At 41.5% G+C, this 22,723-nt stretch overlaps 1 protein-coding gene across 8 annotated transcripts in view; it reads right to left on the reverse strand.

Annotated features, from left to right (window-relative positions):
• TANC2 (tetratricopeptide repeat, ankyrin repeat and coiled-coil containing 2) overlaps positions 1-22,723 on the reverse strand; it is a 376,797-nt gene that overhangs the window by 78,571 nt on the left and 275,503 nt on the right. For all 8 annotated transcript variants that reach the window (XM_034416164.3, XM_034416167.3, XM_034416168.3 and 5 more), the window contains 5 exons: positions 22,285-22,410; positions 9,755-10,036; positions 7,741-7,874; positions 5,415-5,646; positions 5,143-5,309 (listed from right to left, as the gene is read on the reverse strand). In XM_034416164.3, coding sequence (XP_034272055.1) covers positions 5,143-5,309; positions 5,415-5,646; positions 7,741-7,874; positions 9,755-10,036; positions 22,285-22,410 — 941 coding nt within the window. The remainder of the gene's footprint in view (positions 1-5,142; positions 5,310-5,414; positions 5,647-7,740; positions 7,875-9,754; positions 10,037-22,284; positions 22,411-22,723) is intronic.

A 22,723-nucleotide genomic window follows, 5' to 3' on the forward strand; every position in this document is an offset into this window, starting at 1 on the left:
CCCAGCAAAATATCCAGGAAATTCAGTAAAATTCAAGATGTTTTTCTAAAGCAGATTTTCTTTCATAGATTTAAAGATGCTATTTTATTACAGAATTATTACATGAATGGCTTTGTCAGGTTTGGTTTAATAAGAATTCAATTATGATTTATATAGTGAAGATAGCAGAATAGAGAATCACAGTGAGTTAAAAATTCATCAGTTAATAAAGAATTGTAAAACATGTCTTTTTAGTTCCTTGGTACTTTTAAAATAAATCTCAAAGGAAATCTTACAGATCCTGAGAAGTTTCTTCAACTTGATAATCTCTGGACTCTTTTCTGTGTCTTCTGAGCAAAGACAATCAGATTTTGTTTGGGTTGTGTTTTTGTGCCTTTGAGCAGTCTTGATTTCTGACCACTAACTAACTGAACAAATATTTGCAGTTTTGGCAAAATTTCCAAGTGAATCCAGGGAAAGCAGAGTTTTTGTCCATCAAGATACTTTGCTGACTCTGATATTGTTTTCTTGAAGGGGTAACATGTCAATGACTTGGGTGAGCTAAATGGACAGGAATAGGCTGTGGGCAGAAGGACCTTAACTGATGCTTGGATTGGTTATAGGCCAATCCAGAGCAAGAGAATCTCACAACAGTAATTCATGTTGTCATCAGAAATAGACTGCAAGTTGCTCTATATGGTTTCTTTTAAAAAAACATTTAGAACTTGATACAAAATGCAATAATCCTTATGGTAACTGGCACAAAATGTTATGAACGTATTATGCTTATACTGATGGTCCTGTGTATCAATAGACTTTCAGATATAATATCAGCTGCTGGGTTTTGCTTATTAAATATGTTTAAAAAGCTCCTGGGAGCTATCTAAAGTTTGTTATAGTATGGGTAGTTAGATAGATGGATAGACAGACAGACAGACATATATAGCCTGGCAGGCAGACACATAGACAGAATCTTATATAATGTAGCTTCAGGACTTCCTCATTAATGAATGATTTTACAGTGGTAATTTTCTCTGATGTTCATAATAGACATATCAATTATCATTAGATCACATGAGCCTTTTGCAATCATAAATAAGAGTCAGTTGCCAAACATCACGTGACCAGGTTGATGCTACAATGGTCGTAAGTCTGAAAAATGCTTATAAGTCACTTTTTTCAGTGCTGTTATTACTTTGAACAGTCACTAAACGAACTGTTGTAAATCGAGGACTAGCTATACTACTCAGTTCCTTGAGAAGCAACAATGCAAATACCTGTAACTGAGCCACACTTGCATCTGATCTATTTAAGGGCAGCCATTAACAACCAACTCTTTGTAGGGAATAATTCAACAAATCTAGTTCAGTGGAGGAAGCTATGACATTATAAAATAAATATATGGAATTTGAGGATGTTTTGGAGAAAGTAGAAGCAGATAAGCTGCCCCACAAAGATCCTATGAGTGTGACATAGATTTGGTCTTTGAGGCCCATATACTGGTAGGGTTACTACATTCCCTCTGTGGGTTTTTTTCAATAAAAATCTAAAACAAGGATTTATACGGCTACCAATCTTTCCTAGTACTGTTCCTGTTTGTTAAAAAGAAGTATGGTTACTTCTTGAATAAAAAAGTTTATTCAATAACTACTGTGCTTTAATTTGAATCAGCATTTGCAATCATTATTCCCTGCCACTTATTTTGGACTTATTGGAGTGGTCACCATTTCAATCTTCCCATAGGGCTTCTGACAAGCAAAGTCAATGGGAAAACCATTTAATTATCATGTGATTTACCTAACAACTGTGGTGATTTGCTAAACTAACATAAAAGGGTTGTAAAACTGGGTGCCACACTTTTAATGATGGCTACGGACAAGTCCCTTTGGAATTTGACAAATAGACAATATACATGAATTCTATATGACCTTACTATGGCTAAAGATCAATATTGCAGCATTAGGAAGCATGTATGGCCCCCTTTATTAATGGTTTGAACATCTGATTGCTCTTGCCATTTATAAACAGATTGCCTGTAGACATAGGCCTTATATAGACAAGTATATAATAAAATATGGGACTCATTTATACAGAATATGGTAGGTTAAAATATTAAAAATATACAAGTACTTGTATAATATTTGCATTGTTATAACATCATACTGTTTTTCCTTCATTATATTTCTTTTATTGTTTGGTTAAATCACTTTTTGTTTTTGTTTTCTCTCTTCTTTTTAACATTGTATGTATTTCCACCATTATCTTTGTGTTTTGTTCTTTTTCTTTTTTCTTTTTCTCATTAATTAAAAGGAATTAAAAAATTAAAAAATCAAAGCTGGATCTCTGAGGAGATTTAGTGTAAATTTGTGAAGGTGATGAATTTAAGGTAGCATTTCAGACCAAATATGGACACTGTAAATATTTGTAATGTGCTTTTGATTTAACAAAGATATAATGTCTAGGATACTCAGTATCCACAGCTGGAATTGCCATGGAATCCAACAAGAGCCAAAGAGTTAGCTCTGCAAAGAAATAAGAAACATATACAAGGCTTCTTGATAATTGCAAATTATAATAAATTTATTATAAATTCATTCCTGAAGTTCAGGAAATGTGCTTGGGCATAGAGGCCATTCCCAAAATGCTGCCTGATTTGTTACAGTAGGTCAATAGATTGAGTCATGTTGAACCTCTCTCTGGGATCATATGAGGGAGGAGGTGAATCTCCCTGAGTTCATGTTCCAGCTAGTGAGACAGGACATGATGTACCTATTAGAAATGTATGTAATCTTGAAGTCAGAGTAAACCACCACTGATTTAGCTTCTTTGATGTCTACAGATCCTTCAGATTGTTGTGGCTGTCATCAACTTGAAGAGATACTGGTCTTCTTCCAACAAGTGTCTTGATCTTGAGCACCACTTTCATACAAACTTTGAATACTATCCAAGTCCTTTCCACCCATGATCTGACAATCCCCAGTCCCCACCCTAGACTACTTCCTGGAGAAACTAAGAGCCAATGTTCTTCAGAACCAGCTCATAAAGCCAAGGAAGTATATAGATATTTAGCTGATTATTGCTTTATGGGTGTTTTCCCATAGTTAATCCATCATCAACGCTATGGCTTTTCTTTTAAAGGTCCTGATAATCTTCAATATCTATCCTATGTTCCATCAATTCATATTTGTTCCAATATCTCCTTTAAGCCATCACCATCAGCCTATATCTCTAAGACTCACAGTTCTGATGAAGAGGGAACTGGAATATGAAATGGACTGCATTCTGAATCTATCTGCTACTATCTACCTGCTACTATCACAGATAACCCATTACTTGATTGACTGTATGGCTAATTCAGGTCATTTTTCAGAAAATGCAAATCAGATCTTGTTGTGGTCTGCTGGTGGCCTGCAGAGCTGGCAGCAGAGTCGGATAGTGAGGAAATCGGGGAGGAACATGGGCCAATCCTGGAGTCTGGGGAGGGCTTGGATGAGGGGTCTGCATCGGAAACAGAGAAAGGGACAGCTGGGAGGTACATGCTGCCTCCGGAGCCTCCAGAGTCAGACCTCAGCGAGACAGAGGAACAGGGGGAGCCTGTTCCCAGTGCGAGCATGTGCAGAGCTGCCAGAAGGCAAGAACAGTCAAAACAAAAGGGAAGATTCGGGAGTAGGGCTTGGAGATGATTGGCCCCTCCCATAAGACTTGAAAGAGGAGCAAAGGCACGTGGGCCTTTGCAGGAAGCAACGTTGTTAATTCTATTCAGTTTAAAGTCTGAAGCTCTGTTTGACTCTGGACTCCGTGTGGCTTTGCCAATTAGGTCTTTGGCAGCGTGTCAAGGTAGATAAAGGTGGGTGATTATCAACCTTATCCCAAAGGACTCTTTTATTTGGGACTCATCTGTGAATGAACAGAATTCACAGCTGTTGCAATTAAAGAGGTTTTTTGAACTACTCGTGTGTTTTACTGACTCAGGAAGCCTAGGTCAGAACAGATCTACACAGTGCTTGGTCAGCAGTTTTACTGCCATTACCTGCAGAAAGCCAAGCCTCCAGGTACTGGAGATGGGAGTCATGGATGGGTGACAATTTTGTTATAGACTCAGATTCCCCAGAGTCACAGAGGCCTGATTCATCAAGTTGCCAACATCAGGAATTGTCATATATCATTCATCTCAGGCTGATTCAACAGAAGGTCAGTAGCAGCAGATATGGAAAGAGTCATGAGGAAGAGGTCAAAGATCAATTACAACTTCAGAAAGCCAAGAAAATATGTTCTGCTCAGCAACTTCAGCAGTAAAGAAAAATGTCAGCTAAGCCATACCTGTATCTGACTATATAAGAGAAGCCATCAACATCTGACCCTTCATTGGGAATAATTCATTCATCTTGGATCCGTGTTCCTGCTTTGACTCTCAGCAAAGTGTTGAGTGTTAGACTCTTAGACTGCTGTAGACTATTTGTTTCTCCAATCCCTCTGACTGAACTCTAAATTGCTCAACTATGAACCAAAACTTGGTTTTTTTCTATTTGTGTGTGTGTGCGCGCTATGTGAGTCTGTACTACTAGCTCTCTATTTATTTTCAAGTAGCACAGCTACTTGAAAAAAGCCATTTGTAATAGAGCAAGCATCCAACAAATAAATATAATAGTATTTTTCCTGATACTTGGAATTGAATGAAAAGACTAATAATATATCCAAAAAGGACCTTGTCTTTTTAAAAAAACCTGAATATGTTTACACTGCATCAAATGGTTCTTCTGAGAAACAGAATAATTTCAAGAGCAGTTTATAATGAAACTCAGAAAGATCAGAAATCCAGCTATATGGATCAGTAGAATTTTATAGATTGCAAAGAAACAGAATTAATTATCATGGAAAGGTCACATTTTAGCTTTGGATCTCATATGAATCTAAAAATGATCACATTAGATTTATATTTGGTTTCAATCAATAATAGCAGATGTCTACCTTCTGATTTTTTCTAAAGTATCAACAATTTACATATAGTATCTCTTTTATGGTCAGGATCATAATGTTATTTCTATATTTTACATACCTCCTGACTCAGGCACATACTTACCATGGAAATGGGCATAAATTCCCCCTTCCACAAATAGATGCTCATCACATTAATGATCATATATGGCATATTTTATATCTTACCTGTAGACTTGTTCTAACTGTTACTATTAGCTTCAACCAGGATGGAAATTTTCCAATGGTTTTGCTGAGAAATGATACAATTGTATCCCCATAATCTGGTTTGTGAAATTCAGCTTCATTTAAGCCATCAATCAATATGATGAAATCTTCATTTGGGATCTTCCGTTCTAGAGTTTGTGAGAGAGACATAGAAAAATATGTGCAAAATTATATTAGATTATATGTTTTAAGCAATTATGTGGCCATTTATAGTTATGGAATTAAATTCCTACCTTTATGAAGGCTTTCCAACGGTTCTAAGACTCCCCTCCGGAAAGATGCAAGAGGATCTTGAACACAGGATCGCAAACTAAGCATGCTTTGTAGATGTGGTTCACGCAATAGTTGCTCTCTATATGCAACAAACTGGGGTGAACGGCAGAGCAAGGCTGCTACATTGTGTACAAATTCTGGCACCAGACAGGTGTAGGCATTATCAGCTTGACAATAGTGATATGCAACAACCTAGAAAAGGTGAAGCAAACATCAGTTTCTCAGTACATGCATATTAAATTTAAAAAATTGTTTCATTCAATCAAATAAGAAGAGAGAGGTCTGCCAGATATCTGGAACCTAAGAGGATCTAAAAAAAAATATTAAAGACCTAGTGATTCTTATAAACTCTGGGTTAGGATAATGACTGTGCCTCTTTAGTTTTTTGGTTCTGTCTTCCATTCAGCTGTACTCTCTTTCTTTTATATATATTGTTTCTCTTAATTTTTTTAAAACCCAATCAGATTTGCTGTGGAGTCAGGTTAAATAATGAAATAAAGAAATATAAAAATAAGTAAATAAAACTTACAACTCTCAAAACACAAACATCAATAAGTCTAACATATTTGTTAGAAATAGTACTTGGTAAATAGTATAATAAACGGCAACATTTTGTTCTATCCGGCTCGGGCGAACTGGTAGTGGCAGCTGACGGAGGCTCCGCCCATCCGTACTGACATAATGATGTTGCTTTTTTTGTGACATTTAAGCCTCTGTGTATGTGCAGAAAGCTTTGCGTATGCGCAGATGATAGTGCATGTGGAGCACGCACATTGGCGAACCGGTAGGGAAGGTAAGTGAATTTCCCCATTGAGTAAGGGCATACAAAATTTACAAAAACAGCTCAGAATAATCATTAATATAAAGTTAAAAACAGAATCCTGATTGCATTTTATTTTGTATTTTTCTCAAATGACTAATTCATTATTGCATGACTGAGATGGCTAGTACTCACCTGGCAAAAGCCAGCCAGGATTCCTTCCTTCCATGATGTAAGAAGAAAAGGCAAAATAGAGCTATTTCCCTTCCCTATTAAAAGTTCATAGGGAAAACCCTTCTGCTCCTGATTGGCTGCTTGGAAATTATTTTTTCCTGGCTTTGCTGGACTCTCCCATTATCTAGATCCATTTACAAATAGTTAATTGCAATCAAAGTAAAAGAGAGACCTGGCTGGGTCAGAAATTTCAGAAAAAATAGAAGGAGATAGAACTTCTTGGGCTTCTTGCACCCAATTCAGTACTGCAGGGTCTGAATAAAGCGGTTTCTTTTTGAAGCGAAAGTACAAAAAAGTATGGCTCCAATACTTTTTCTAATGAATCCATTGTTAAGGTGAAAGACTTCAAGCATTATGCAGTAAGCAGGTTGGCATTTGTTCACTGATGGCTGCCTCCAAACACTCAAAGTGCACCCTATCCACCTTCTTCACACTGAATACAGACTGAAAAATGCTAAGCTTTATTTCTATAAATATACAATATTGGTTCTGAAACCAAAGGCAGTGGTTCTATTTTTTTGGTAATCTAAGAAAATGAATTCTGATTTTAACTGAATGTGTCTGGTATGAAACAACTGAGCAAAGCTGCACCTCTCATTTGATAGAAGGAAGGAAGTGAAGACAAAGTGATGAAAATGATTAAATGATGGAGATAATTTTCCTTTGGCTGAGAATGGAGGGAATACCTTCTTCCAGCAAAAACTTTATAATGGCTTAATTTCTTTCCTGATACTAAAGAACCATTTTCAGTAGTTAGGAGGGTTATGCTATCTATCTATCTATCTATCTATCTATCTATCTATCTATCTATCTATCTATCTATCTATATCTATATCTATATCTATATATATCTATATATCTATATCTATCTATCTATCTATCTATCTATCTATCTATCTATCTATCTATCTATATATGTGTGTGTGTGTGTGTGTGTGTGTGTGTATGTGTGTGTGTGTGTGTGTAATAATATAGGTCTTTAGATGGGGGGGAGGGAGAAGAATTTGTGTGTATGTATATGAGTATATGTGCATTTGTGTAAGGAATCTAACAGAAGGAAAGTTTATAAATACGAATAAATTGTGCATGTGTCCATGTGTGTGAAGGGACTGTTGCTGGTAGCTATGTGTGCATATATTAAAATATATGCTTTCAAAGGCCTTGTCTGGCATCTGTTTTGTTCTTGTATAATTGCTTAAAGTATATTAGCAACTTCCCTTACCTATGAAGGCAGAATCAGATTTTGGTTCTTGAATGAAAAGAAAACATTTAATGGAATAACCATTTTATACCTGAGCAGCAAGTCTTCGCATAGCTTCTTCTTGGCGTCTGCGCATTTCTGGAGTTCCAGGACAACTCCCACTGGTAATGGACGGGTGGGCAGAGGGTTGCTGAGTAAGGGAAAGTTCTCGATTTGCATCAATGTCTGCAATGTAGTTGAATAGGAACAGATTAGAGTTTATTGGGTCTGTTAAGGATACAGAGTTGAATGGCAATGCTTGTGATTAAATTCAGTGAAGGATGGGAGGGCAGAAAATCCTAAACTTATTCAACATATATGGATAGAAATATGAATTAGCATAAGGAATCATGTAAGTTTTAAAGAAGAGATTGGACATCCATTTGTTTGGAATGCTACAGGGTCCCCTACTCCTGCTTGAGCAATGAGTTTGACCAGAACTCAAGGTCCCTTCCTACTCTGTTACTTTGTTATTCTGAATTGTGAAGAAAGAATTTGTTCTGGATTCTTCTTCCATAACTCGTATTTTAAAAGATTAGTTTCTGAAAGGTCACGTAGCATTTAATTACTCTGAATGATTTTTTAAAAAAATACTATTTTGTAAACTTTTATTTTAGATAGCAAAAGAAAAACAAATTATATTAATAGATTTTTTAAAATGCATTTCAAAATAAAAGTCTATTTAAAGTAATACAAAGAAAGAACAAATTCTCCTGATACAAGCCAAAAGCAAGAAGTAAAAATAGAAACATAGAAGGGAGATGATGCAAATCAAAATACTGTTACATAAAATCAGGACAGATTACAATGCTGACACAGCCTGCTATAAATGAAATAATACTTATCCCTAAAGCCTTATTATTTGAATAGTAATGTTGTCCATAATTTTCTATAACTGTTACCAAACTGTTTTATAAAACTGTAGATTAAACAAATCAAAGTGACATCCATCATCCAACCCACACACACACACACACACACACACACACACACACACACACTCATCCCAGCGTGACCAGGACATAGTCCAACCTTCTAATGTGATCAATACCCAGTCCAAAACATGGCAGATTACTTTTTACTCCAATCATTCCTTCAATCTCTGATCCCGTCCAACCTGTTCTCTGGACTCAGAATTGTCAAACCAGTCTCAAAACCTTATCTCCAACACTTGGCTCATGGGCCTGACAATGCAACAAATGCAACCATAGTTGTTGTTGATGAAGTGGCCAGAGTAGCTTGTAGCACACAGTCCCAAAACAGCTGAAAAGCTGAATCCAAATCCAAATCCAAATCCAAATCCAAATCCAGTCCAGATTTTACTAAAAATATTAAAATTAAAAAATAATCCAGCCATACCACCAAGGTCATGTAGCATTAATCTCCACCATCTTACCAATTTACATTCTTGTGTATTTCATATAACTTAATAAGTCTCCTAAGGCAGGATCCCCAAACCCTGGGCAGACCCATTACCGGGGCTGTGGCCAGTTTGAAAGTGAGCCATGTGAATAGCAGGCCGGCACTGTGCACAGCTCTACTTGCACACGTGCAGGCCGGCATATGTGCATGCATCCACCAGCCCACTCCAGAACTGATCCACCAGATCAGTTCTCCTCTGCCCCACTCCCGCCAGGCCACCAAGCCATAAAGGTTGGGGATTGCTGTTCTAAGGCATGAACTTTTCACAGAGTATTCCTTTGAAAAAGAGATTTCAAAAAGAACAACTCTGTATTTAGGGGTGGCTACTATGATTTCCTTGAATTTATCCTCATTGTGTAAGCTTGGCACTTAACTGTTTCAATTAAATTAATTTACCACCATGCACAGCCATAAATGAACTGTTGCACACACTTATTTCAACTTGCACTGCAATAAAACCAAAGTTAAAATATTTTCTGAAAATATGAATACGAAGTTCACATAGTAGAGAACTGGAAAATGAATAGTTCTAATACAGAGGATTATTTTACATTTTCAAGTATTATTGTCTCATTTTTTTTAATGCAAGAATACTTTTTCATATAATATGCAATTTTTAGATAGGAACGTAATGGTTCACTTACGTTTTGGGGATGCATGGGGGCTGTCCGAAGCAATCTGCCTCATCCGTGTGCCATGACAACTCAGTGCAACCAGCCTAGAAATGATTGCTGTCTTGCCAAAGCCAATATTTCCAACTATCACCACACCTCTGTTCACATTGGCATCAGTACTCTGTAAATGTACATCAATCTCCTGGAACACCCAATCCCGGCCAACAAACACAGACTCTGTGGTGATGCTAGGTACCTCAAAAAGCAGTGGTTTCAAAGAGATGTCAGGAGGTCTGTAAGGCGCAAAACGAACTGGAAAGGAATAAAGAAGACATTCAGCATTCCATAACAAGTTACTAGCTAGGGAAGTATAACACTTCTTGTCTCAAAAGGAAATTGGACTGTTTTATTTTTTCTTGAAGAAGAACAAAAACCAAGTCCAGTTGCCTTTTGAAAAAACACTTTTGTGATAATTATGTTTTGAGAATCTCCACAGACATATAGTTTCTTCTTCTATACATTATATAATTTTCAAATGCATATTCCTAGAGAAAACCTATGTGGTCCCTGATAGTTGATACTGACTCGATGGCTTACAATCTATCAGTTCTATTACTATCATTTGATTTTATTAACTGTGATAATGCTGTTTTATTTAGATGTAAAAAATAAGAAAGTGAAAGAAGGCTAAAAATAATATATTTTGAAAATATTGCTTTAGTCCTTTAAGTTTCTTATTTAATCTTTTTTCAATCAGAGATTAAAGGTAGGAATGTGGAAATTCCCCTAATATAATTTTGTAAATTCAATATATAGATTGTAGTGTTTTACTACAAAATACTAAAAATTAGCACATGAATAAATTTGTTCTTGCTGCAGCTTTCCACTTATTTTAGAGTTTAATATGAAATAGTTCTTATAAGAGTTTTAATACATTGAATCATTCACTGCATTTCTTAAAAACAGCAGGAATTCATTGTGGTAACAACCTTAGTCTTTTTTTAATTAATGGAAAATGTAAGAAAATGCTCCTTTTCTGCATTAGAGAAATGAATTTATTCATTTTATTATTTGATAATTCACAATATTATTTACAAATACTAATGTTCTAAATAACGCCAGCTTGTAACTTGACTCATGTTTATAATGAAAGCTGGGAAGAATATTGTTTTATCCTCCCAGACTCACCATTACTAATTGAAAATGCTGGAATTTGGTATGTCTAGCTTAATGAAAAGAAGGATTGGGGTGACATGATAGCAGTGTTCCAATATCTCAGGGGCTGCCACAAAGAAGCGGGGGTCAACCTATTCTTCAGAGTACCTGAGGGTAGGACAAGAAACAATGGTGGAAACTAATCAAGGAGAGAAGCAACCTAGAACAAAGGAGAAATTTCCTGACAGTTAGAACAATTGTTAGAACTTGCCTCCAGAAGTTGTGAATGTTCCAACACTGGAAGTTTTTAAGAAGAGATTAACCATTCAATATTTGTATGAAATGGTATAGGGTTTCCTGCCTGAGAAGAGGGTTGGACTAGAAGACTCAAGGTTCCTTCCAACTATTCTATTCTATTCTATTCTATTCTATTCTATTCTATTCTATTCTATTCTATTCTATTCTATTCTACTCTACTCTACTTCTACTTCTACTTCTACTTCTACTTCTACTTCTATTCTCTGTTATTACAGATCAAATCCAACAAGAAAAGGATATTTGAAATGAATGCACCAGTTCTGGAAAGAACAACATTCAGAATCCCTCTTGTCTGCTTCAGAAAGAACAAAGTCCTTTAACTAAAGAAGTAAAAGAATAGAAACAAAGAATAACTGAGTATCTAGAACAGGACAAAAACATCAGAATAAGGCTGCCTGCATTGAAGCTTTTTCCAAAGAAACAGCTAGCAGAAGCATTAAAAGATGAAAATACTGCAATATCAAATATAAGCTCCAACTCATTGCAAGAAAGAAAACCAATTAATGTACAGCACACTGCAATTATAATTGAATAACTGGGAGAAGAAGAAAAAACCAAACAGTGCGCCACCAAAATGAAAAATTAGACTGGAAAATAAGATCAGATGCAAACAAGCTAGAACATATGAAAGAAAAGAAGCTGAAGAACAAAAAGACCAAAGAATATCAACTCAAGAAATACTACTTAGAAACAAGGAAGATTAAGCAAGCTCTGTAAATAATAAAGCAGCAAATAACAGCTATAGCTAAGAGAATCAGCAGATAAAAAGTTAGGCCGAAACTCTAATTTCAATCCAATCAGAAATGTTTCTACCTATCCATCAATGGAGAAACTGCAATGAATTAGTCAGTACCTGACAAGGAAGAAACAGTGCAGTTCTGGGTGCAGATATGGGATAACCCAAAGAAATACAACAAGGATGTAGAATAAAGTTTAAAGGAGGTGGATAAGAATAAAAAAGAAGCTGAAATGAAAGAACTAGTAATAACAGCAGAAATGGTAGAGAAAGGAGCAAGGAAGATCAACGATTGGTTAGCACCAGGTGAAGATGAACTGCATGGTTTTTAGCTGAAACATCTAATTGGTCTATACTCACTTATTACTAAGCAGTTTTACAACATACTATAAGGAGCTGAAATTGAAGAGTGGCCAACATCTGGCAGAACCTATCTGATAATGAAAGATCCAGCAAAAGGAGCAGCACCAGGCAACTACAGGTCAATTACCTGCTTACTAACAACTTTCAAATTGTTAACTGGTGTGGTAGCTGATGCAATCCAACAGCATCTAATTCAGGGGTGTCAAACTTGCATCATCATATCATTGTCATGTGACATGACGTATCGTTACTTTTCCCCCTTCGCTGAGTCCTTCGGGAGAAGGGCGGTATAGAAATTTAATAAAATAAAATAAAATAAATAAAATAAACCAGGCATAGACATGGTCAGCGTGTGGCACATCTGGTCCAAGAGCCGTGAGTTTGACACCCCTGATCTAATTGAAAACAATCTCTTTCCATCTGAGCAGAAAGGAAACTTCCCCAATAGCAGAGGAACAAAAGATCAACTCCCAATTGACAAGATTATTTTGGAAAACTGCAAGAGAAGGAAGACCAGCCTGAATGTAGCATGGATTGACTACAAAAAGGCATTCAAATCTCTGCCGCATGACTGGATAAACAAGTGACTAGAAACAACTGGAATCAATAGAAACACCAGAAGTTTTGTGCAAAGATTGATGACACAATGGAAGACATAGTTGTAGGTCAATGGGAGAGGTTAATATCAAGACAGGAATATTTTAAGAAGATTCACTAACATCACTACTATTTGTCATTGCACTGATTCCTCTGTCTACAGTACTGAATAACTCAGACCAAGACTATCAAATATCAAAAAAACCCTGCCAGATTATCCTACCTCCTTTACATGGACGATCTGAAGCTGTTTGGAAAAACACCATTTGAAATAGAATCACTGCTCAACACTATCCATATATATATAGCCAAGATGTTACAATGGAGTTTGGCGTGAACAAATGTGCCACATTCACCATCAAACATAGAAAAATAGTGAAAATTGAAGGAATCAAGATGCCTTATGAAAATAATATTGAGAGTCTGGATGAAGATGATAACTACAAAAAAACAAGATATCCTTCAAGCTGACAACATCAAGCACACTGAAGTCAAGAAAAAGATTAGAGATGAATATATCAAGAGAGTAAAGAAGATCTTAAAGTTCAAACTCAATGGAAGAAATACCATCAAGGCAATCAACTCCTGGGCAATTCTAGTCATTAGATATACAGCTGAAATAGTTGACTATGTCAGCATTCCAGAAAACCCGCCAACTCCAAGTAATATGGCTTCCAAAGCTGATAGACTGGTCTCAAGCAGAACTAAAAGCCATGGATAGGAATAGCAAAAAAATGACAATGAATCATGCCCTTCATCTTTGCAGGAATATTGCAAGTACATCAGATAGTTGAAGACAAAAAATGACTTTGGAAGGATATTTGAAGGACAATGAAAAAGATGCACTGAAACGGACGTTGCTTACCTGAACGTCCCTTCTCGACGCGCAGCTGGAGAATCCAAAGCTTCGGGTAGTTCAGTAGTTGGGTAGCCTACACTGAGTGTGTTCCTTTAAGAGATTTCTCTTCAGACACGCCCACTTGCTCAACAGAGTCCCAGTTTTGTTCACGAAGTAAGTATCAGTAGAGCGTAAGGAAGAATGTACAGCAGCCCAGCCAGGTGGGTTGGATTCTCCAGCTGTGCGTCGAGAAGGGACGTTCAGGTAAGCAACTTCCGTTCTCCAACGCGCAGTTTGGAGAATCCAAAGCTTCGGGATTTACCCAAGCAAGTTCAGACAGGGGGGGAAGGTGGCTGCTGCACGTCGTCTGAAGAGTTGCATACAGCTTGGAGCACCCGGCGGCCAAAGGATGCGTCCGCCGAGGCAAAGGAGTCCACCTTGTAGTGCCTGATGAAGGGATTGAAGGATGACCAGGTAGCCGCTCTGCAGATGTCGGAGATGGAGGCATTGGTGGCCCAGGCGGCCGTGGTGGCTGCGCTCCTGGTAGAATGTGGAAGGATCCTCTGCGGAACTGGTCTGTTACGAGCCGAATAAGCCTTGGAGATGCAGGATTTAATCCATCTCCCAATTGTTGTGGAAGAAACCTTCCGGCCCATGGAGGCCGGCAGAAAGGAAATGAAGAGCGATTCAGATTTTCGGAAATGCTCCGTTCGCTTAATATATCTGCGTAGAGCCCGTCGGACATCTAGGAAGTGCCAGTTTGCTTCCCGAGGATGTCGAGGTTCCGGGCAGAAGTCCGGTAGGATTAATTCCTGGGCCCGATGGAATGAGGAATTTACTTTAGGCAGAAATGAAGGGTCTAGTCTTAGTACCACACGATTTGTGTGGAAGACACAGAGGTCGTTCCTTACGGACAAGGCCGCTAATTCGGATATACGGCGGGCAGAAGTAATTGCGACCAGAAACGCCACCTTGAGTGTCAGAAAGTGGAGGCTGATGGAAGTGAGTGGCTCAAAAGGGGGATGCATGAGGGCCTGAAGGACCAGGGTCAAATCCCAGGTCGGGTAGCGATGAATAACTGGTGGATGCAGGTTGGCTGCTCCTCGAAGAAAGTCGCGAATCGTCGGATCCTGCGAGAGAGGGAGGGTTGCGGAGGCGGAAAGGACAGTACTCAGTGCAGCGACCTGGCGACGAAGAGTGTTAGGCGCGAGGTGCTTGTCCAGACCTTCCTGGAGGAATCCCAACACTTCAGGAACGGACGCGGACGTTGGGTCCAGGTGGGATTTGGCACACCAGGAACAAAAGGAAGTCCAAGTTGCATTGTAAATGCGGCACGTAGACGGTCGCCTGGACGCCTGAATAGTGGGAATCGCATTGCTAGGCACGTTGATTCTCCTTAGCAAGATCCGCTCAAGCGCCAGGCGGTCAACTGCAACCATTTGGGATCTGGGTGCAGAATGACCCCCTGGCTGAGGACAACCTTGTCCTCTGGTATCCGCCATGGCCATGCTATTGACAGGTCTATCAAGTCCGCAAACCAGGACCTCCTTGGCCAATGGGGTGCGACCAGAATGACATCGGCCCTGTCTTGTATTATCCTGCGGATTAGACGAGGAAGGAGAGGTAGAGGGGGAAAGGCATAGAGGAGACCTCTGGGCCAGGGAGAAGCGAGCGCGTCGACACCTTCCGCCTGGGGACACCGATACCGGGTGAAGAACCGGGGAAGGTGTGTGTTGTCGCGGCTGGCAAACAGATCGACCAGAGGCATGCCGAATCTGTGAACGATTTCGGCGAACAGATCCGGGTGTAGGCGCCACTCTGCGTGGTCCAGGTGTTGCCTGCTGAGCCAGTCCGCTCTGATGTTCGTGGTTCCGGCGATGTGCTCCGCTGTCAGAGACAGGACATGCGTCTCCGCCCAGATCAGAAGTAGAGTCGTTTCCTCCATGAGTGGACCCGAGTGGTCCCCCCTTGGCGGTTCACGTGCGCCTTTGCTGTTACATTGGCCGTGCGTATCAGGACATGATGCCCCGACACGATCTGCTGGAAACGTTGGAGGGAGAGGCGAATCGCGCGGAGCTCCAGCCAGTTGATTCCTTTGCGGCGATCCTCCGTTGACCACGTACCCTGGGTGACGTGAGAAAGAAGATGACCTCCCCATCCCGTCTGGCTGGCGTCCGTTGTCACTACCAGGCACTGTAGATTCTGGAAGTAGCAGCCCTGCTGAAGACTCTGGGAAGACCACCAGAGGAGAGACCTTGAGACCTCTGGCGGGAGGGATACCTGTGCGGAAGAGTTGCTTCTTCTGGTCCTCTGAAAGGGGAGGAGGAACCATTGGAGCCGGCGGGAGTGAAACCTCGCCCAGGGGACGACGGACAGGCAGGATATCATTTTGCCGAGAAGTCGGGACAGGAGCAGCAATGTCACCCTCCGAGATGAAAGGACCTGGGACGTTAATGACTGGAGACTGGAGCACCGGTCTGGTGACAGGAACACCTGGCCCCTCACTGAATCTATTACTGTCCCGAGGTGAAGAATTCGAGTAGTGGGCTGTAATTGGCTCTTCGGGATGTTGAGGGAGAAGCCATGGTGACGAAGACAGCGACACACCACCTCTAGGTCCCGAGAGGCCCGGGTCGGGGAAGGGGAGAGCACCAGGATATCGTCCAAGTAGCAGTGGAGCCGAACCGGTTGTTGACGTAGATGGGCTGCCACTGCTGCCAGGAGCTTCGTAAAGGTCCTGGGGGCGGAGGAGAGGCCGAAGGGCATAGCCCTGTACTGGAAATGCCTGTTGTTGTAGGCAAAGCGGAGATAACGACGATGGGACCGTCGTATGGGCACGTGGAGGTACGCCTCTTTCAAATCGATAGACGTCATCCAGTCCGATGGTCGAATGGAAGCCAGGATAGAGCGGAGAGACTCCATCTTGAACTGATGGTAGATGATAAATTCGTTCAGCCTCTTTAGGTCTAAGATGCCCCTGTGGCCACCCGACGCCTTGGGGACCAGGAAGAAAATCGAGTAGAAGCCGGTCCCACGATGCTGGAGGGGAACTGGTTCTACGGCCTGGATTTGGAGCAGGTGATGGATCTCTGCCTCCATCAATTGACGCTTGGCAACATTGGACGAGAGAGGGCATTGGATGAAGCGAGAGGGAGGACGGGAACGGAATTCCAGGGTAAGGCCTAGACGGATCGTTTGGAGTACCCAGGCGTCCGTTGTCGAAACCTCCCACTGGGAAAGAAAATGGGTCAAACGGCCGCCAATGGGAAGGTGAGTGTAGTCATTTTCCTCTTCTAAAGGCACGGGTGCCTGTACCTCGGAAGGGCCGCTTGGGCGCAGGAGCCTTGCGTCCTCGATCTCTGAAGGAAGGCCTATCGAAAGGACGATCGAATCCTTGAGAGTAGGATCTGGAAGAGAAGGACCCGGAGGGCCCGGCATCGTTGCGAAAAGGCTGCCTGGTGGAATAAGACGAGGATTTACGATCGGCTCTTCTATAAGAGGATGGCATGACCTTTCGTTTATCCTTGTCCTCCACAAGGATGGGGTCCAATGCGTCGCCAAAGAGGCGAGAACCCTTGTACGGGGTTGAGGCCAGGCGCCATCTGGACTTTGCATCAGCCCTCCAATTTTTAAGCCATAATAAACGGCGCGATGTAACTGAAGATACCAGAGAGCGCGAAGCGAACTTCGCGGCGTTCAGCGAAGCGTCTGCCGTATATTCAGTAGCCGCCACGAGTTTGTTGACATCTTGGCGGAGGCGTGCATCGTCAGGAGGGAGTCGCTCCTGAAGTTCGCGGAGCCAGATAAGCGACGCGCGGCTGAAGAAGGAAGCCGAGGTGGCAGCCCTCACTGCCCAGGTGGCTGCGTTGTGTGTGCGACGAAAAGTAAACTCAGCTTTCCGATCCTCTGAGTGCAGGCCGTCGGCGACGTCGTTGGAGATTACCGAGGAAGCAGTCAGATTGGCTACGGGGGCGTCTACCGTTGGCAACTGAAGGAGATCCTGGAGACTAGGTGCTGAACAGTAAAGTTTTTTGTCCAGACCCGATGGAGCAGGTAACGAGGAGGGTGTGGACCAGAAACGTTGGACAACCTCAGAAAAGAGTTGCGGGCACGGAATGAAGTCTGCCTCAGGCTTGGGCGCCGTGAACAGGGCCTCATGTTGTTGAGAAGGACCCGGTTGATTGACCTGCGGGGTCGGATCTGCCATTTTCGTGGTCAATTTAGCTTTGTGCAGAAGGGACTTAAATAATGAGGGCCTAAAGAGCCCCGAGAAGGCCGGCTTTTCTGGTGGCATGTCAGCATCATCGGATAATTCCATATCTAATAGGTCTGCCTCGTCCTCCTCCGAGGATGACTCCTCACCACGTCCAAGGTCTGGGTGTGAAGTACTCCCCTGAGTCATGGGGAAATACTGGCAGGAGGCCTGCTGGGAGGACCGAGATGGATGCATCGGTGGAGGATATCGTGGTTGAGTCCAGGTAGCATATTGCCCTGGATGTTGAGAGTTTGCTGCCAGAGTACGGGATACCGTCTTGAAGATGATTTGCTGAATGTCATAAGGGCAAGGTGGTGGTTGGACCGGTCCCGTGGCACGCAAGCCAGCGGCCGTGGGGGTAAATGTTGCCTCCGGCTGGGCCCTACGAGAATGGAATGTGTTGCAGGAGAGATCCACCGGACCCGTGCAATGGGCCGGAATTGCTCCAGAAGAACAATCCATGCTAGGTTGTTGAAACAAAGGCTGCAGTGGTATTGGATCGTCTCGATGGAAGGACTGATCGCTTACTTCCGCCACAGGAGAAAGGGAGACTGGTAAATTAGAGCAAGAAGCTTGATCTGACTGTTTGCGAGCCTTCTCAAATTGTCGTTCCAGAGCCCTGTGCCTCCTGGAAGCGTCCTTGACTGCGGCGGACGTGGACCTGGACTTCTTAGAAGATGGGGCCTCAGATGATGTGTGCGAAGAACGTTTGCGAGACGTCTTACGCTGTCTTTTCTGCTCTGGGCGACGTTCTGGAGAACTCTGAAGATCTTCCAGTTCAGAAGAGAGTTCACGTTCCGCCATGATGAGAGCCAATGTAGGACAACTGGATGTAAGGTTGGACGTAAATATTATTATTTTTATTTTTATTTTTATTTTTATTTTTTTATTTATTTATTTATTTATTTTAATTAATATTTATAACTGAATGTGAATTAATCAGGTTCTTTTCTTTTCTTTTCTTTTTTTTTTTTTTAAAGATATAAACAGATGATTACAGTAGAAGAACCAAAGGAAGCACAGCAGGTAAGTCCAAAGAGAACAATGGGAGAACTAAGAACTCTAACAGTTATAACACAGAGGCAATGTCATAAGCACAAGAAATTGCCAGCAGGAGGCTTTTGGCTTCCAGCAGCCAACTGCGCATGCGCAAGGCAGTTGCTGGGCAGAGAAAAACAGCCATTGACTTCCTTGCACCAGGCTTCAGGGGAGGGCTGCAGAAGAATAGATGATTTTTTTCTGGCAGGGATTCCTTTGCTTATCGCCTCCCCTGATGGTGGAGGCGAGGTGCCCAGCTGTAGGGAGGATTAAAGAAGGCTCGCCGGAGGGACAGGCAATCTGGCGTGAGCTGTCACAAATGGCGGCTCTGAGCGCTGAGGCGGGCGAAAAAGGGCGCGAAAATGTCAAAGGCTCCTAGCGCCGCTGCCCAGAAGCGAGAGGACGAGGAGGGAAGCCAACGATTGAGAAAAGCAGCTGAAGCCTCAGAAGAACTTCCAGCACTGCGTGGGACGACTGGAGCTGTGAAAAGCCGCTTGCGGTTTCAAATTGAGGCTGCTGATTGAAGTATCGGCAAGGGGAAGTTGCGGCGCTGTCCCTGTGCTTCCCAGGCGCGCGATCGTTCAGAAGCGATCCCAGCGCCAGCCACCAGATCAAATTTTAATGAGAAAGTGCCGCTAGGAGCAGGGCAACGATCTCAAGCCGCTAATGTCCGAGATTAAGTCCAAGGGACGGGGGCGGTGTTACCGGCAGGCCGGGAAACCTACCCACACGCCAGCAGCTATAAAGTGGAACGGGGATTCAGATAAGTGGCCAGGGCCCCGGAGAAGGTAAAAAGTCCCAGACAGCCTGCCTGAGGTGGCAGGCAAACTCACCCCTGGCCAACCAATCGAAGAGAGAAAATTAATCCAACAAAAATGCAGAAAATTATGAAGAGAATCCAAAGCTTCAGGAACAGTTTAGTAGAGAAATATGGAGAAAAATTCAGACAGTGTCACAGGCTCAACTGAGTGAACTAAACTGGGACTCTGTTGAGCAAGTGGGCATGTCTGAAGAGAAATCTCTTAAAGGAACACACTCAGTGTAGGCTACCCAACTACTGAACTACCCGAAGCTTTGGATTCTCCAAGCTGCGCGTTGGAGAATTAGTATACCAGGAAGGCTTATTGACTACTGAACGAAGTGGCCTATAAGAAAGACCAAATGAAGAATACAATGGAGGCATGGTAAGACAAAGCACTCCATGGTCAGCACATTCAAAAAACAGCAGGGAAAACAGATAATAACAAAACTTGGCAATGGCTAAAAGCAGGAAAGTTGAAGAACGGGACCAAGGAACTAAGACTGGCTGCATAAGATCAGACTTTAGAACAATTGCATACAAACCCAGAATTGAGAAGACAACAACAGACAGTAAGTGCTGTGTATGCAAAGAAGCTGAAGAAATAGTGGAACACCTGATAAGTTACTGCAAGAAGATTGCACAAACTGACTACAAATGATGGCATGACAAAGTAGCAACAACAATGCACTGGAAAATCTGCAAGAAATATCACTTGCCAAGAACTGGTGGAATCGGAAAATAGAGAAAGTCATAGAAAACTAGGAAGCTAAATTGCTCTGGGACTTTAGAATTCAAATAGACAGGCATCTGCCATATAACACCCAAGACTTAACAATTGTTGATCAAAAATACAAAAATGTCTGGATAGTGGATATGACAGTACCCGGCAGAATAGAAGAGAAAGAACTGGAGAAGATAACAAAATGCAAAGACATAGAAATAGAACGACTCTGGCAAAAGCAAGCAAAGATAGTAGTACCCAACAGTAATAGGGGCCTTGTGTGCAATCCCAAACCAAATGGAGCATCACTTGAACATCATTGACATTGACAAATTCACCATCAGTCAATTGCAAAAGGCAGCTTTACATCCTCTGGCAATATCTGTAACATCATTAAACATCCAGATCTGCCTACCTCATGTCCTCGGAAAGGACTTGATAGGTAGATAAAATGCCAAACCTAGTCTGAACATCTGGTTGATTGTGCAATGAATCATAATAATCTTACTCTACTATAAATGTTTACCAAGGATTAATTCCTTTAGGAATCTCCCTACAGAACAGAAATATTCTCTCACCTCAGAACAAATAGTAGCTGTAGCTCTAAAAAGAAAAAGACTGCTGCCCTAACCCAGGGGTGGGTTGTACTTACCTTTACTACTGGTTTGCAACAGGGCCGTGCATATGCAGAAGCTCCCTGATAATGTTGGGGTTGGTGGGCGGAGCCTCCCGCCAGTTTTACTATCAGTTCTTGCAAACCGGTCCGAACCGGGGGCAACCCACCATTGCCCCGACCTAGCCCTAACCCTAACATGTTTTATATTCTTTTTGTTCCTATCCAGCCCAGAAAGGAGCAAAGGAAACTGGAAACCAAGTCATAGGAGCTGTGAGTCAGATCTGAAGGATTTGATTTCATCTTCCTCAGTTTCTCAGTTTCTTCTCTTCAGTATCCTTCTTACTGTTTATTATGTTTTTATTTACTAACATTTCTGAGCTACTCTAATCTGAAAATTCTGAACCACTTTCCATTTGCTAATAGTAATGGGATTTAAAATCATACACCATAAAGAACAACAAATGCTATAACTTGTTTTTCTCATATAGCACACACATCTCAGAAGTAATTCAACATTCCATTTCTTCCCCAAATGCCCTGTGGAGAGTGGCTCAACAATAGTAATTATATTTTATATTAAGGGTGCTAAATTCAGTTTTCAGTATTTATTAAGATAGGTGTCAGCCTTGGAAGCCATATTAGGCCGGAAACTCCAATGCTGCCACCTTTTCATGTGTGGCAAAGTAGGACGGGGGGGATTAAGAAGAGGGGTTGTTAGTAGACATAATAGCATTCTTCCTGTCGGTCAAGGTCGGGGCGAGCCAGCATCTGGGAAAGGAGTGGTCAGGGGACTGGATCAAGATGGAGCGGACATTGATTGGAGCATGTGACCAACTGGGGGGAAACGGGGATGGTTTTGAGAGCTTTGACTTACTGAAGGGCTTTTCAGATTCGGGTTTTCCCAGATGTGCCAGTTTGCCTATTCTAGTAAAGAGAACTTTGGAGAATGTTTGCTTCCGCGTCTTTACTTGGAGTTGGGGTTTTTCTGGAACGCTGACATTAGGTTTGGTGAGGAGATTGCTGTCACAACTCAGAGTGAAAGAGCATATTTCCAAAATATTTTTTTAAAAAATCTGTATTGGTAAAGGAACTGATAAAAGACTGAATTACATGATCTCTACCTCTTAGATCCTGTTGTGTGCGAGTACCAGCCATACTTTGACGAGGCATCCTGAGAGATGTTCGTAGAGGAGCATGCCTCTGTTCATCTAAGTAAGCTAGATCTTCCAAGTGGGCTGAGCTGGTGGCTGTCCATAAAAAATAATCAGATATATTCATAAATATATTATAGAAAGTATAAATTAAGACCCTTAAATCTGATACTAAATATTGTCTTTATTTTGATTATAGTTCTAATTATGCAACTCCTATTTGTAAAATTTTGTAAATTACAGGCTCACTTTATTTTCCTTAAAACATTTATACTCATTCATTTTGGTTCTTTAAGTGGAACTTAAATGATTCTCCCTTATATATAATGTAATATAAAGGTGGCACAGTGATTAGAATGCAGTACTGCAGGCTACTTCAGCTGACTGCTAGCTGCAGTTCGGCAGTTCA

The sequence above is a fragment of the Pantherophis guttatus genome, chromosome 4 (genome assembly GCF_059756535.1).
Source record: "Pantherophis guttatus breed Tessera chromosome 4, ASM5975653v1, whole genome shotgun sequence".
NCBI lineage: Eukaryota > Metazoa > Chordata > Lepidosauria > Squamata > Colubridae > Pantherophis > Pantherophis guttatus.